The sequence below is a fragment of the Rhinolophus ferrumequinum genome, chromosome 10, assembly GCF_004115265.2.
Source record: "Rhinolophus ferrumequinum isolate MPI-CBG mRhiFer1 chromosome 10, mRhiFer1_v1.p, whole genome shotgun sequence".
NCBI classification, from domain to species: domain Eukaryota; kingdom Metazoa; phylum Chordata; class Mammalia; order Chiroptera; family Rhinolophidae; genus Rhinolophus; species Rhinolophus ferrumequinum.
The window spans coordinates 40,674,966-40,691,556 of NC_046293.1; the positions used below are offsets into that span (position 1 = coordinate 40,674,966).

Consider the following 16,591-nt stretch of genomic DNA (forward strand, 5'->3'; position numbering starts at 1 on the left):
CCTGCCAATACCTTGGTTTTGGATTTCCAGCTTCCAGACTGTGAGAGAATAAGCTTCTGTTGGCTTAAGTCACTGAGTTTGTAGTATTTTGTTACTATGAAACTAATACAGATAGTAAAATAATACAGATAATGAAGTGTAACTTTTCTAATTCTATTAGACAGTATTAGCATCATATGTAAACAGTCATTTAAAGTGAAACTATTCCCAAGGACACATTACCTAAAAAAGAAAAAAAATCTCTAGTCTTTGTCTTTTTTTTTTTTTACATGATGGAATTAAAAGTCAGATATTCATAGTGTCAACCCATATTTCAAATGGATTAATTTGGCCTTTGAATAGTCGGATTCATGTTTAATGGTTAAGCATTACTGCACCCTTCATTCATTTTTCAACCAACAACTCAAGTAAAGATCGTGCTTACTTGTTATTAGATGGTCCTGTTGCCAAGACATCGGACTGTAACTTTGGAAAGAACCCTTGCTCATATTTGCCTTGACCAATTTTCATATCAAGTAGATGTGGGTGGATTGCAGTGTGATCCATTTTCATCAGCCGCTGTTCAATAGACTGAGCTGTAAGTTAAATTTGTAACAAATTAGAGACATTTCATTGGCTAAGCCTTAAAAAATAATGCTTCTTCCACTCATGCATCAACAAGGAACTGAATCTTTTTGACACTCTGAAATAGGTTTTTACAAAAGCTCTTCAGAAATCAGTATAATTTAAGTATAAAAAGGTTAATTTTAAGTAAATACTGGATGACTAATTTTTTGATATTTCTACCTTTGTCAAAAGCAGGGCAGTGGGGTTGAAAAATCTATAATTCAGAACTGGCAGTTTCCGTTAAGTGGGAAATTCAATATTATTCATGAAAATATGGTTCTAAGCACAACATTAAAGAAAATGATGGCAAATAAAATATTTTCCTTGAGCTGAAAGACAAGGAAAGGCAAGGGAAAAGCAAGCACAGAGCCTATACACTACTTTGTATAAGATCCATTATACATCCATTAAAGATCCATTAAATATTCGTGGTTCTCCATTTGTAAAAACAAGGCCGTTTATTACTGTGTGCCGTTTATTACTTTTACCAACAATCACATTCTCATTAGTAGCAGTCATTTAGAAGTGTTTATTAGATCAAAGGGGAAAATAAGCAGGCATTTAGAAAATGCCCAGAGGATAACAAATTGACCTTTAGAAGAATAAAATAGGGCAAAGCTAAAGATAGGAATTACTCATCATTTCTATTTTTAAACACTTAAAGTTAGGAGGATGTCTCAAAAACCCAAGAAATAGTGAATTATGTCTCTGGTAAGAAATCTGATGCTAAATGTTTTTATCAACTGAATTTACTAGAGGAAATGTAATAGTTGAGAATCAAGACTATGTCTTCAACCCTTTTCCTAGACATTACTGAAACAGGAGAATAAGCAGTGATTGTGGCTGTGTGATAAATAGAACACACTGTGGGAACCGCTAATCTTGGGATTTAAGAGAAGTAAAAAAGTATTTTTATAAATGCCTCATAGAATCAGTTTATTTTGCCTCATCTATACCAGCAGATTGAGTACTGTTAGTTATTTCTCACACAACGTCTAAAAAAATTCTTTCTTGGGTGGGGAGGAGTCTGTCCATGACACACTCTACTCTTGTCAAAAGGACATGCTTAATACCATCTTACATGAGCTCGATGCTTCCACGCCAGTTGCTTGTGTCTGATAATATTAAGGGAAGCTTTGTGGAAGTCACTATTACCCTCTACAACTTAAACTTCAAAATGTTAAATATCGACTGTAAACTTCCCTAAATTTTCTCCATAACCCACATGAATTTATACAAAACTTTTTGAATTTCATTTTATTTTTAATGTGTAACTTGTAACTTCTCTTGAAACATAATCCATATGTTCTATGCTAGGCAAAAGGATGACATGTTTTAATATGAAGTGACATTTAATTTTCAACAATGCCCCTCAGCTCTCCACAACCCTATCTATACTCTCAATGCTTCCTAATATTTATAAAACACAATTAACAGATGGTTTAGGCAAAATAATGCTTAGATATATGGCATGGAATTTTCTGCAGTTCCTGCCAATTTTATGTTCCATGAAATACTACAAAATTCCATCTCTGCCAATGAGTGCCTCTGTCCTCATGAAAGGAAAAAAGGAAAAATAGCTTCAGTTTTTCTGTTGGATTTAACATGACAGAGAAATTCATCTGACATTGAGTTATTCTCCTTTAGTTACGAAGCTTTTTAAAAACAAAAATCATAATTCACAGTGAATTACTCTCGGGTTTACATTTAAGATTGCCATAAACATAAAGAACGCAATGTTACTTTTCAGTGATTATACCACAAGTGCATAGTCATCATTCAGAAATCATTAAATGCCTGCTTTGAGAGGTCATGGGCCTGTTATACTTTCAAGGGTTTGTGCCAAAATGTATTTTCTGTGATTGGCAAAGAGAAAGAAACTGCATTACTATCAACTTCATGAGGTTCTGATGCCACACTGTCAACAGTAGGTAGCCTCTCCCTAAAGAGTCATCTGCAAATCAAAATTCTTTTCAGTTAGAGGCAAAACAAAAGGAAAACAACAAATGACAAAAACAATTACACAATAAAAATGTAATGTTGACAACAAAATCCCAACCTCTATAGTTTTCGTGGGTGGTGGTGGTGGAGGTAGACAATTTGAAAGAAATAACTGCACCCTCTTGGAGGGACTGACAGTCACAACCAGCTGCCTCCTTTAACTTTTTAAAAAAGTCTTGATAAATTAAATTCCTAGGAGACTACTGCTTTAGCGAATCTCATTTTCATGTATGTTAAATCTAGGATGGTACATTTTCAAGAGTATTATATAATTTCTGTCATCATAGTGGGAGCAAACTCTTTGAGAGGCTGAGAGAAAAATCTATTTTAATTGAAAAGAGTTTCCGGAAGCACACAAAGGAATCAGTGCTTAGCTCCATTAAAAAAAATCCTGTCAGGAAGGGAGGAGTGAAACTGGCTCAACAAGGCATTATACTATTCATATGGCTATTAAAGCACTGAAAGTCATATTACTCTCGGAACTGGCACAGACAATTTCATTCATTCTACTCCCTCAATTTCCAAAAACACAGAAGTAATTGCCACTTCCTGAAGGGCTCCAAGGATCTACCCTCACAAGTGGGACTACGACAGGATGATGTGCCAGAGAGTTATCAGACAGAGACCTCTCAGGCTGCACAGAAGGCATCCTTCACATACTTTCCTTCAATATGCTGCAACTACAGCATCACAACTCCTGTGATTTTGGTCTATTTAAATAAAGTGGGAAAGGCAAGCAACAGAGGCAGAGCAAAGAAACTCCACATGCTTCCTTTTTCTCCAGAGGAAAAATTGTTTTCAAATGTCTCCTATGTTTGAAGGAAAAGAAACAAAAGGAGGGGCACTCAGGTGATAAATATCAGTTTATTTGGCAAAGAAAGAGGAACCATGTATACATGAACAAAATGGTATGGATTCATACATTTTACATGTTTCTTTATTGAATGAACCACTAACATGGTAGTAAGGCTTCAGGGGCTAAAGTCATTCAAACCTGGGTTCAAATCATGACTTCGTCAATCACTAGCTACGCAATCATAAGCAAGTTACTTAACCACTCAGTTTTCTCCATTGTAAACTGAGGATAGTTACCAAATAAAACAGAAGTAAATGTGCCTGTGCCCCCACATCAAGATCGAATATAAAAAGGCATGTAAAACACCTGGTATAGTGTCCAGTACATAGCAAATACTCAGTAAACACTGACTATTAATACGATTATTTGTTTAGTGGACTATATTACTCTGCCAATCAAGGCTGGCCAAGACTCATAATTTTCTTAGGGAAAAATCGGTGTCAGGGTTGGGAAACCTCCAATTTCAATACAAGAATCCAAAGATTTAATTTCAGTAAATGAAACTATTATAATTGATGGCACCACTAAAATAAGCATACTGTTTTTGTTATGTAAATTAGGCAGCATCTCACATTTACTATTTTAAATTAATACTTACCTTTTCCTGGATAAAGAGAAAAGAGGTGAGAAGTAAAAAGGCAACATAAACAGCAAGACAGAAATTAATGTCTTTTGTTTTTTTTCCCATTAAGGCAATAAAGAGAATAAGACAAAAATCACAGCAATCCTACAGTTTATACTCCATTCAGTTGGTTATTGCTTTTCCTCTACTAAGAGAAGAGAAATGTCAAGTAGCAACGCGATGACCATTAACTCACAGACACAGAAGGAAACAAACTAAAGAAAGCACCTCGATACTGTGCAAAGATTAAATATGAAGTCTAAAACTGAATATTAACTTTGTGCTGTATAAGGCCAACAATTATAAAAAAGAAATAGTCATGGATTTTAAGTTAATTTAAAAGGGGATGGCAAATGTACCTGCTTCTTTTAAAGTGCTGCATTTCTGATATATAGAAGTCCTCAAGGTGGGGGCCCTTACATTATACAGTCTTATCTTCTCAATCCGAGAGTCAAAGACCCGAAGCAAAGGATCTTTCTCCTCCCACTGAGACATAATTTTATTATCAATAAAGGTGGCAAACATCTGTGTTTCAATGAAGCGTGAAAGAAATGGCAGGTATGGCTCAGGCTGGTCAGACAGAAAGGAAGCCTGTAATGAGATAATTAAAAAATTATTAGTGCAAAGAGACCATCTCAACACTACATGATAAATACAAAAATTATCTGTTACTAAGGTCATTTTTTAAAAAATCTTATACAAAACTGAGGCTTGAAATTCAAAAATCCTTAAAAATTCACTTTTCCTTCCTTTCTTCTAAATTCATGGAATTTAGGTCACTTAGGTCTTGAGCACTGATCTTACCTTTCAAAATTGATTTACGTTCTGATTCTCACGGCCATTATGTAGAAAAGAGAGCATCATTAATGAAAGATGGTGGATCAGTTGCTACAATCGTCAATCATCCTTTTCACTTACCATTAAATTTGACCCCTTTCCCTAGTGAGCTATAATTTCTTCTGCTCTCTATTCCTAGCTTGTGCAATATACCTCCAAGATGTAGGCGGTGAGGTGACTAACTGATACAATAATGATATATACATAAGTAATAACCTTAAGTAAAAACAATATGGAGTTTGTGTTTATAGATGAAATCTTTTTGTTCTTTTTCAAGTAAGTGGATGTTTTTCTAGGCCTCAACTCTGTTAGAGATTGATGGATGAAGTTAATTCAAAATCAAACTCCTTCCAGACCTGTGCTGACAGAATAGTCTGGGCCTTAACAACTAAAAAAAGTGTTGCCCAAAAAACCATTCAAAGCCAGCCAAACCTTTGGAAAACATGTGCCACCAGCCAGAGGTCCCTGTACCTACCAGTGTGTCTGTTGCAATGGAATGGTTCAATAAACTGCAATCTGTTTTTAATTCAAAATGTTCAATTTTTTTCTCTGGTTCTTCAGGTCTACATGTGTATAGGAATTCTAGTTGCAGTTTGGTACTAGCTGAAGTTTGGAAGTGAATTATTACTTCAGCTGCTGGGTTGGTTTGACTTTTCATTCATTAGAGTAGAAGCAGGGAGGGAGAAGACAGAAGGGGAAGGATGGAAGGGTAAGTTCTAACATAAGGTTACTCTCCTGGATACTCATCCCCTTCTTCTTAGCATATTTATTTTTCATTCTGAAACGTATGAAGTCTTTCAAAAACTTCCTTACAAAAACCCATTTACTCAATTTAAGTGCCTCCATAGTGCAGATGTAGCCACATAAATCCAAATAGCCAGAGAAAGGTTCACAGTAGTCTCTAAAAATCAGTCAACCTCTTCAAAAGGTATTTTACAGATAAACATTAAGTTTACTTTTTATAGAGCAAAAAGCATTTTTCCCCCAAGTGGGCCAAATGTCTAGCTTTTGATATTCAGACCCTCATGGACTATAACATGTAAGGTAGCAAAGATTGGGCTTGCAGGACTAGGATGTGATAGTCCTGCAAATTTTCCTAGTGAAAAATCAGATGATTACAGGACTTCTGGAATCCAACATGAAACTTCCATGTCTCTAGGGGTTATATAAGAAGAATTCCATTGATAGTTGGAAGCTACATAAAGATTAAGAAGGAAGAAAGTACCAGTGCGCGATTCAGATAAGAATTTGAATTGCCCCAAGGATAAATCATGAGTGTGCACAGAGTTGTTCCAAGCTGGATAGGAAAAAACGTGGAAAATGGTTAAGCTTCATGAGAAAGGAACCTAAGAGCAGGAATACATTTGGAGAAATGAAGGCTTCTTAATTTATTAAAGAAGGCTTCTCAAACATAAAATGCACCAGAACTTAACTATTCAACATAGTTTATGTTCTCCGTCTGAAAAAACATCTGATGAAATCAGAAAATAATCTTTCATGCTGCTTCACTGAACAGAATTTTTTTTACTCATACTTCTCTGTCAGATGTTCCAAGATTGCAGATTAGCCTCTTAGAATGCATTAGCTCTTCTGAGAGGTCTTTTTCATGGCACAGAGATACCATTTAGTGAAAAGCTATAATTCACTCTAACAGCAATATCATGCCTCAGCAATCACAGAGGCAGGGGGCTGAACTATACCCTGGTGACCCGAAGGACCTAATGCCCATTCCTAATGCCTTTCTCTGGAAAAAACAAACAACAAAAAAGGTGGCTATGTCCAGAAAATCTGTCAGAAGAATACTCTATAGCAAACCCTAGTTAGAAAGAAGCTTCAATGTCAGCAGGACAATTGAAAGCTGGTGCTATTTTGTCTTCCCTTCCCCCAAACTGGAACAAAGCCTTAGACTTACCATCATAAAACCCAATTCATTCACTCTCTCTTTTGATCCTAGAATGAAATAAAAATTTGGCTTCTAAAATTAAACTGTTTGTTACCTTTACATGGACAAGTTGTGATTTCATTATAGGTTGAAGACAAAATATAAAAATAAGAATTTATTGAAAAGGAGTAGGCCTTATTTAATTATACTTGATCCTAAAATAAATGAAATTCTTACAAGGTCAGATAGTATTAACAGATTTGAAAAACCTGTGAAATTCGAGTTTCTATAATTCAAGAATTTTCAAAGTACGGAAAATTTAAAAATGAGGTTAAAGGCAATTTAAACGCAATTCAATGACCAGCTTAATGAGCTAGTTGATTTGCTTTCCTGTGAAATTATTTTATCTAGTGCAAAATACTGGTAAAGAAAAGTTCTTTTTTTTTTTTTTTAAGAAAAGTTCTTAATGGAAAGGGAGAGGAAAAAAATCTGCGTTTAAAACAAAGTTAACAAAATCGAGTACAACAGCCCACTAAGAAACACAAAAAGGGAAACTATGGTTCCTTTTACTTTGTCAAAGTTCTGCATCTGTTCCCGGTTGGTCAGCCAGGATTCCATGTCCTGGGCAGTCTGAATCACAAACGCTTCGTAATCTGCAAACATCTGTGTAAAGCGGTTAGCGAAGACCTCTCGGAGCTGGACATTGAGCTGGTAGTCCCTTAGTTCTGCCTCTTCACACTGAAGTTTCAAATCCTTTTCTTTTTCACCCAGAGAGGCAGGGAGGTCCATTTTTTCCACAGTCACACCTGTCCGCTTGGCCAGAGCCTGGAGACGGGCTATGGTTTCGTTGCCCTTCAGTAACTCATACATACTGATGTTATTGGCGGAGACGTTGCCGTTCTTCTTGTCATTGACCAAGTCTTTGAGAACCAGATTCTTCAGTTTGGTGGCATTCTCACTGGAATGGAGGCTGCCCTCAGGAGGGATCCCAAATTGAAAGAGAACTTCGGAGAGTTCCTGGATAAAATCAACTTTATTGGGGAACTGTGGAAATTCTTCAGGCAACTCAATAAAATGGTTGTCAATATCCACAAAACACAAATTGGCCTGAAAGAGGACAGAGAAATATAAAGGTTTTAAAATAAAGGCACGATGTTCTAAAATATTGTTGCTAGCTATTATAAACAAAATCATAGATTACAGTACCTCTCATATTAACCTTCTCAAGATTAAGAATTTATTATTCTTTAAAAATCAATCTCTCTTGCCAGCATTTCTCCCAATGTATTTTTATACAATATTTAATACAAATATATAATTTTCTCTGGCTCTCATCAATTCATTATAATCGGGCCATGACTGTGTAATTATATGGCATCCATTAGGCATTCCTGAATGGGCAAAGGTGCACAGACTGATAACACCGTACAAATTGAAGGCAGTGGGTAAAATGCTCACTGAATGACCTTGAACTTTCTATGCCATTCCCCTGCTCTAACGCCATTTGTAATTTAGAAGTAACAATAACTGCTAAAATTTAGCAGTCTTAGTACCCTCAAAATGGGATAAAATTGCCAAAGAGCAATCCAATTCACAGCAAATCCACAAATTTTCACTTTATCCAAAATTAGCTTCAAACGCTTGGACAACAAAAACCAGAAGTCATTAGACAACAGTAGGAAGCAGAGAGAGATGGTGGAGGCAGTCCTTAGAGAACTATAAATGATTAACTCTTGCATAAGAGTTGACTCAGGAGATATTTTTGAGTTGAAGAAGAGACAGAAATCAGAGTAAATGTGGTGTTGTGGTTTTTTTTTGGAGTTTGCTTAATACTCTAGATTTTGAATAAAAAGACTTCCATATTTTTCAAGTAGACATGGAAAATTCAAGGGGCCAAGTCCCTGCATAAAATTCTGATTACCCCTCAGGCACCTGATTATAGCGGACTCCAAAGCAGTACTTTACTTTTACTATTCAGACCTGGATCTTACTCAGAACCAGGGGAAGGAAGACTGTGCTCCTGAACTGGGGCAGGAGGAACAGGTGACAAAGGTGAAGCCCATCATGTAAAACTGATCCTGACCGCCTTAGGTGCTGAACACAGGGCACAGGTGGAAGTCAACAAACAGAATAGGAAGCTTCACCTTACGGTTCCCCATCTCGGCCTCCCCACATCCCTACCCCACCCCAAGTCAGAAAGGAGAGCCTTCACATTGCACTCTGATTCTGAATGCCATGGTAAGGTGAAAAGAAGAGAGCAAACAGCTGTCTCTCTGTTTTTCTCTTTTGGTTCCTTCTCTTCATGTTAGATACTGATAAGCAAGAAGTGTAGCAAAGTTCCAAGTCAAGCTCAATAAAAACTCAAGATATCCTCTCATACAAAAACAGAGAACCAAGAATGACTTCTTTAAGTCTGAAGTAACCGTTGAATCCAACCCATTAATTCTGCAGATGAAGACACTGAGGCCCAAGGAGGTACGTGACTTTCCGACACGTGTCCCAGATACGCATCCTCAAAAAGCCTGGTGGCTTAAGGGACTTTTTTTTTTCTTTTTCATTTTTCATCATCTTCAATGTCAGTAGTTTTCTCTAAATAAAGTAAGAGCTGTAGTCACATCTTACTGAAGACAGTAGGGCTGCCTATTGCTTTCTTTAAACCCACATCTTTATATATGTTTCTACAGTCGCTAGAAAGCAGGATATATTGAAATGCTTAAAGGGGGAAAGTAGGTCACCATAATTCAAATGGATGATTCAGTATCTTTAAAAATAGAAGGAAAAAAATGCACTAACTTGCTAATCTAAATATTAACCAGCAACCTCCCACCACTTACATTTTGTACTGTCTCCTTCAGTAATGCTTTCCTGCTATCCTTTTCTATCCGTCCTTTTCGTATGAAAAGAAAAAAATGATACATTTCGGGAAATTTTAACACTTGTTATGCTCATGAAATCCCTGCTGAACTGAACATGTGGCGAGGCGGGTGTTCCAGCACCACGGTGACTGTCCTGCCCAGGTGTTCCTAGGACACTCTCATACCTCCTTTGTCTGCTTAGAAAGGCCCAAACTGGGGCTTTGATGATCACAAAAGAGAAATAGGAAATGTGAACTTATGTTATAAAAAGGTACTGAATAAAGTTAAAAAGCCGTTTTCTAAAATAAGAACTCCATACAACAGAGTATTCTGATAAGTCACTTTCTCACTTTTAATACTACTAAATTAAAAACAATTCTATGAGAAGAGCTCAAGAAGTATTAATACACAATAAAAATATATTTGACATCTTAATCTTACACTGTTCTCGGACTAAATATTTCTATAGTTTTACTGATCAGTGATGCCCAGAGGCCTTCATGATATGTAATCACTTCCAATGAAAAACAAACATTCCCTCAAAAGGGAAAAAAGACTTGAAGCTTCTTTATCTCTTCTGCCATGAAGCCTTCCTATGTCCCTATCCTAAAAGCATTCTGATTTCCTCTGTGTATATTCTTAGTTCATTCATTCCTCTTACTAACACTTACTTTTAGCCTGTGTTACTGATATTGTTAAATGACTTATCTGGGAAAGCAGAAATCACCTCTTACTTATCTTGATGTCTCCCAATGTATCCTACTCTAGTAGTGTATGACAAAACTATGTGCTGAATGAATGAATAAGGCTAAAAGAGAGGGTCATTTTGTGGACCTCCAAAACTGTAGGCAGGAGGAGGAAGTACCCAGAAATGTGTGGTCAGGGCAGCTCCCTCCTCGCTGAGTAAGGGATCTAGTTTCTCAATGGCTAAAGTTGAGCTGGCATAAGGAAAAGCCAGAGGAGACTCACATTTAAAACATTCCCATAGAATCTCAGGGGAAGATATAGCAAAAACAAAGTGGCAAAAGCAATTCCACTTCAGTTTTCTCTGATTTTTTGTCTACCATTTACTGTAGAGACGAGTAAGAATGGTAGAAAGTGAGGTACCATTCTACGCAATTAATCCTCAGTGCTATCTATATCCTTTCAACCATCACTTCCACCCCTGAAGAAACAGTACAACAAATGGCTACTTGTACCTATCATTTTGGAATCATGGGGAAAGTGAGTGGGTGGTTAATTGTAAGTCTACGTAGGTACATTAGTTAGCTAACAACTAAAATCATACCTTCTTAAAATAATCATTTCATAAACATCATTTTCACAACTATACTAAAAAGCCCTGTCACTATTTTTAGCTATATTTTATTTTACAGAAAAACAGAGGGGGTTGGGAGAGTTGAGTATTACTAGTGAGTATATTTAAGTCACTTTTTAAAATGGCTATTTTTATACCTACTTCCTCCTCAAAATTATGTGAAGTACATTATTTCATCTCATTGTAAAACGATGTAAGAACAAAGTGATATACTGTTAGCCTTTTGTTCTAAAACAGTCATGTACTAATTTATACTTTTTATATAGAAGCACTGCTAATTTCACAGCTCATTCAGGTAATTTCATGTTATTTTACTCTATGAATAGATAGGTATGTATATTTATTAAACAGTGTTGATTTAATAAATGAAAAATTATAAAAACCATAGATATCACTGTAAGAACTTTCTGATTTTTAAAGTTTGTTTATATTTAGAGTCAGAGGATACACACAGAGACAGAAAAATTTCTTGACTACGAACACATCAAGGTGGTATTTAAAAATTCTCAACAATTATGACTCATGCTAAAATGGAAAGATAGTATTTATACATCTAAACAAATGACCTTCTAAAATGTCATTTGATTAACATACAATAGACCAGATACTCAAGAAACTGAAACATGTCACTGTTTAAGTCTTTAAAACAAAATGCATTTGGCTAGTCTACTTCTTTTCCCTTGAAAATTTAAAGAATCTACTTATTTGAATCAACAAGATACCTAGATTAATTTAACAAAAAGAGAAAACAAGAGAGTTCAGGTAACAGAGAAAAGGTATAATAGGGAGGCAAAAGCAGGGAACATACACAAGCTCAAAAAGAGCAAGAGAGGAGGCATGTTTATTTTATATGATCTGAATCCAGCTATTTTCCCCTGCACAAAAATGTTAATTTTGTTAGGGAAACATTCATTAGAATAAAGTAAGCAATGGATGATTACAGGAATCATTACTGGGTATAATGGCTGTGGCTTAGTGTGTTATTTTAAATTCACTTATTAAAATGAGAATCTCTATGAGAAATAAGAAAAAATAAAACTGAAGCCCAGCATGAAAGATTTTCTTAAGAAAGGTGCTAAGTAAATAGCTAATAATATAATGTAATTAATCATTTTCTGTTTTTTACAGGCCATGGCACTCTCATCAATATTTCATTTCAAAGGTTTTACACTGCAATTCTGAGCACCATTAACAATAGACTAAAAATTAGATTCAAAATGCTTACAGGAATTCCTGTTTATTTTCTTCTTAAGCAACATTTGAAAATACAACACACAAAAAGTATAGTATCCTTAAGGTAGCCTAAAAGCTAGGGGTTAGAATTTTTATTTCAACCATCTTGTGAAGCTGACATTTAGAAAAAGATAAGTAGCCTTAGGTCTGAAAACAAAGACTACTGAAGTATTTGATATTTCCATTAACCCTAGCTTGCTAAAGGATGTTACTTTTCATTTGATGGAGGTCAAGAATCAAATTCACCTCAATTAATGTCATGATTTCAAAGGATGTTAAAATTGGGCTGTATCATTTAGAAAACAAAATTTATGAATGGGGAAAAGAAATGAAATGTTATTAGAATAACAAAGCAACTAGATAACACTACTATTGTTCCAACTTCACAAATTCATAGCTGTGAAAATTTGCCATTGTCCTGTTTTGAACCACGTTTCATTAACGGCTATGTCCCAGTAACCATCACATAGCTCTGCATTCTATGGCTCAGGCTCTGTTCCAGACGGACCTGGGAGATTCAGAACAGGCAGAGACAGTTTGGACACAGACAATGCTATGTAACAAAGGTAGCCTTGACCTACATCAACAAACAGCAAATGCTTCATCATTCGTTATAGGTTTTACCTCTTGAGGAAGTTCTAGTTTAGAACGGTCAGTTCCTTCTTTTGACTGAAGGCCCATCAGATAAGGGACAGGAGCATCAAGAAAATGTAGCAGAGAAGCAGGGAGGATGGGCACATAAACATGCTGCCATTGAAATGGGAACAAAAGTGTGGTGATGCCTTCCGCCACAGTCATCAGGCGTTGATAATCTGCACAGAACAAGGAAAAATGGAGGGAAGAGTCCAGGTAAAAACATTATTACTGCATTAAGCTTGAAAATATCAAGTTCCAGGAAAAAAAACTCTTGCACTAGTATATAAAATCTTTCTTTATGACCGTCCAGAAAATAGGTCAGTTCTATCCCACCATAATTCAAGAGTTAAATGGTTTGACTTGAATGGTTTTAAGAGGGTATGGGTAGGTGGAAACATCATCATACTCTTTGCTTCTGAAATCACTAGTATGTAAATTTTCATTCCTTTATAATGTGGAGGAAACAAGAACTAATAAAATTGCTCTTGGCATTTCTCCCATTAAAAACGTATAAGGATATCACTACTAACCACTTTCTGTATACATACATATCTATACACTCTCCAATTCAGAGGCTCTTTTTTACTTGTGTATACGATCATGGCTATAATCTGATTATATTTATGTTAGCCTTAATTTTGTAGTTACAAGAAATCAACAGATACATGCATTCATAGTCACACTTCCTACATTTAACCCCCAACTATAGAACTATCAAATCTAGGGACAAAACGAAAGTTACCAGAAAACTTAAGTTTTTTTTTTTTAATTTTATTTTGTTTACATGAACTAATATATCAAAACTAAAAAACTGTCCACAATGTTAAAGTGCCTTCTTTCACCTGCCACCCATTCTATTGAGCTATAATTGACATGTAACACTGTGTTAGTTTTTGGTGTACAACATGATCTGATGTGTATATATTGCAAAATGATTACCACAATAAGTTCAGTTAATATCCATCACCTCACATAGTTACAAATAAAGTACCCTCTTAAACCACTCTGCCACAGACGCTTTATACATACATATGTCTGTAATACCTTGGAGGCAGACATGTTTCAGAATTCTGATTTTTTTAAATTGAAAAAGGTAATACAGTACATATAACATATACATGAAATATCTAGGGCAGCACCCTGTAATCAAACACATTAATATTTCTGCAGCAAACCATGTAAGTGTACCAGGGCAGATAATCAAAGAATTTAAATAGGGTCACTTTGGTTTAGGTCTTGTTTTGCCAATATATGAGTTACAAAAAGAATGCTTGGTTTTCAGAATTTTTTTTTGGATTTGAGGATTGTAGAGACAGGATATTAAAGAATTGCAATAGTCTCTCACAGAATTCACTGTGCACAAATACAGTAAAATCTGGGAGAGGAAGACTTCAGGGAGTCTTCTTAAAAAGGTTGAGGAAAATGATCAGAGGCTAGCTACTTGGTTCACATCAACTCAAAGAACACTTCACCAAGCAAAAACAGAATATTTTCCATTAAAAAAATTCTATGTTATTTTACAATTTGTAAACGACTACCTTTAATAGTCTACAATGGGATTTTGTGGTAATGAATCACCAGCTGTCCATAGCCCAAGTGTTTCCTTATCTGAGTCATTATTAAGACTTAAATTTTTGGTGAAAATCTGTTTACAGGAATACTTCTAAAAAATAAATACCAGATGGCCTGAGGGGTGGGGTCAGTCATATGAACGCAAAGAGCTGACCTAAGGTGGTGATACAGGAACACTGGGAGACAGAGAGACAGACAGAAAAATAGACTAGATCAGCTGAGGCTCAAAGAAGAATCTGGGCTGAAACAGGTCATACTCTGTGAAGGTGGGGTGTTGGGGTGGTGGTCAAAGGAGACTCGATAATCAGTCACCTACCTGTCAGTCTACTAGTGACCAGCAGATGTTTGAGTTGTAGGAGACAGGGTCTGACATCGTGTGGGTGGGGTTGGGGTGAGCAGCTGACATCACACCCCGGAAATCCGTCAAATGCTCTAGGTTTAGAAACGAACAGCAGCTCTGCACTGTGACAGGCCACCATCATAGCACTTGCCCCATGTCTCCCCTCACTGTGGGCTCCCTACAGACAGAGTGGTATCCTTTAATCTCATCCTCCTCAAAAGCGCAGCGCCTCGTTCATAGCCAAAATTTACTGACGCTACTGAAAGTCGCATTTGTCTCCTCTTAATTACAACAGAGTTCTAACAAAACACACACACACAAAAGGAGTAGGAAGGCATGCGGATAAGTAACTATGAAAAGACCAAATCCAGAGAAACGTTCTGAAGATTCTCTTCTGTGGACATCCATTTCAATCAAGGGCTGGAGACTTTTGATTTTTGTAACCTCAGCACTCAGCACAGTATATGGCATATAACAGATGCTCAAAAATATTTTTAAATGAATTAGTGGGATAAGACTATATAATTTTGCTGGATATCCACAGGTAAATACACTTGGTTCGATTTTGTCCACATGAGATTAAAGAACCACTAATCTTCCCGTAGGAGAAAATGTAAGTACTCGGACAAGAAACCATTCCCTCAAAAATCACATTTCCTGGATATTCATATATTTGGTTAATTATGTGCGTGCCCAGGCACATTGTAAAGAAAATTCAAATATCCGTTTACTAAGCTGTGGATATTGTTCATTACACAGAGAACTGTTACCAAGTGGCTCATTCTAATTATGCATAAGTAGATCTTAAGGGACCAGAACTGCTATTTGGAAACATGTATCACATTTTAACATTTCTTTCCTCCTGAATATCAAAAATGTAGAGCTTTTAATGGTGGAATGTAATGCAGGTTTCCCAAGGCCCTGCAGAGTGGGAAAGGACTCTCAGGAAACTTCCTTTTGGGAAGTAACTAGAGAATGAAGGCACAGTGTCTGTCCACTAGGAAGATGTATTCATGTGTCACTCCTGAAGTATGAGGAGAACAGAGCTCACTGAAAATTAAGAGAAAAACAACTTTATATTCATTTAAGCATTTTATAATTTGTATTAAAAATATACAGTATGTCCTATGTAGATGGGCTACAAAAATAACTTGACTGTTCTTGTCTCCAGTATTTGCTAACTTTAAAAAATTGCTGTTAGTTTTACTCTGGGTTTCTATGGAGTTTTGTCATAAAAATAGTTACAGAAATAAACTATTGCCAGGGTTTTTGAGGGGAGTTACTGTTAAAGATTAGCATTCTAAGACAATCACTTCCTTAATAAAAGGTTCATGTTTTTGACTCAGCTAGTTTCTTTAACAACAAAAAAACTAAACTAAAATCTAGGTTTAAAAAAAAAATTACACTTTGTGCAACACTAAATGGGAGAAAAAAACCTACTTTAAAGTTAGGGGATATTCTTCCTCCAATCCCTTATCCACCTCGAACTTCTGAATGCCTTACTTGATTTATTTAAGGAAAAGGAGAATATTCATTTGGTTAAGAAACATTTAGTAATCACTCATTCTGCCAATACTCTCAAGTCAAAAACCCCAAGAACACACCTGTATTTGAACAGTTAAGTTTATTACACATTGCAGAGAGGGAGAACGTACACCCTGGGGAACTATGGGGTGTGTTAGTAAGAGGGTTTAGAGAGAACCTATTATAAGATTTGGGCTTTGTTTGGATACTTTTGGGGACGGTCTAAGGAAATGGATGCAATTGTATGACTCGGGATCTTAATAAATCTGACATATAGGGAAGGCAGAGGGAAGTGGGGAGAAAGCTGTG

General features: G+C 36.0%; 1 protein-coding gene across 2 annotated transcripts in view; it reads right to left on the reverse strand.

Moving 5' to 3' along the window:
• DENND5B (DENN domain containing 5B) overlaps positions 1 to 16,591 on the reverse strand; it is a 149,265-nt gene that overhangs the window by 44,435 nt on the left and 88,239 nt on the right. For both annotated transcript variants that reach the window (XM_033116984.1, XM_033116985.1), the window contains 4 exons: positions 12,835 to 13,022; positions 7,375 to 7,911; positions 4,445 to 4,676; positions 425 to 575 (listed from right to left, as the gene is read on the reverse strand). In XM_033116984.1, coding sequence (XP_032972875.1) covers positions 425 to 575; positions 4,445 to 4,676; positions 7,375 to 7,911; positions 12,835 to 13,022 — 1,108 coding nt within the window. The remainder of the gene's footprint in view (positions 1 to 424; positions 576 to 4,444; positions 4,677 to 7,374; positions 7,912 to 12,834; positions 13,023 to 16,591) is intronic.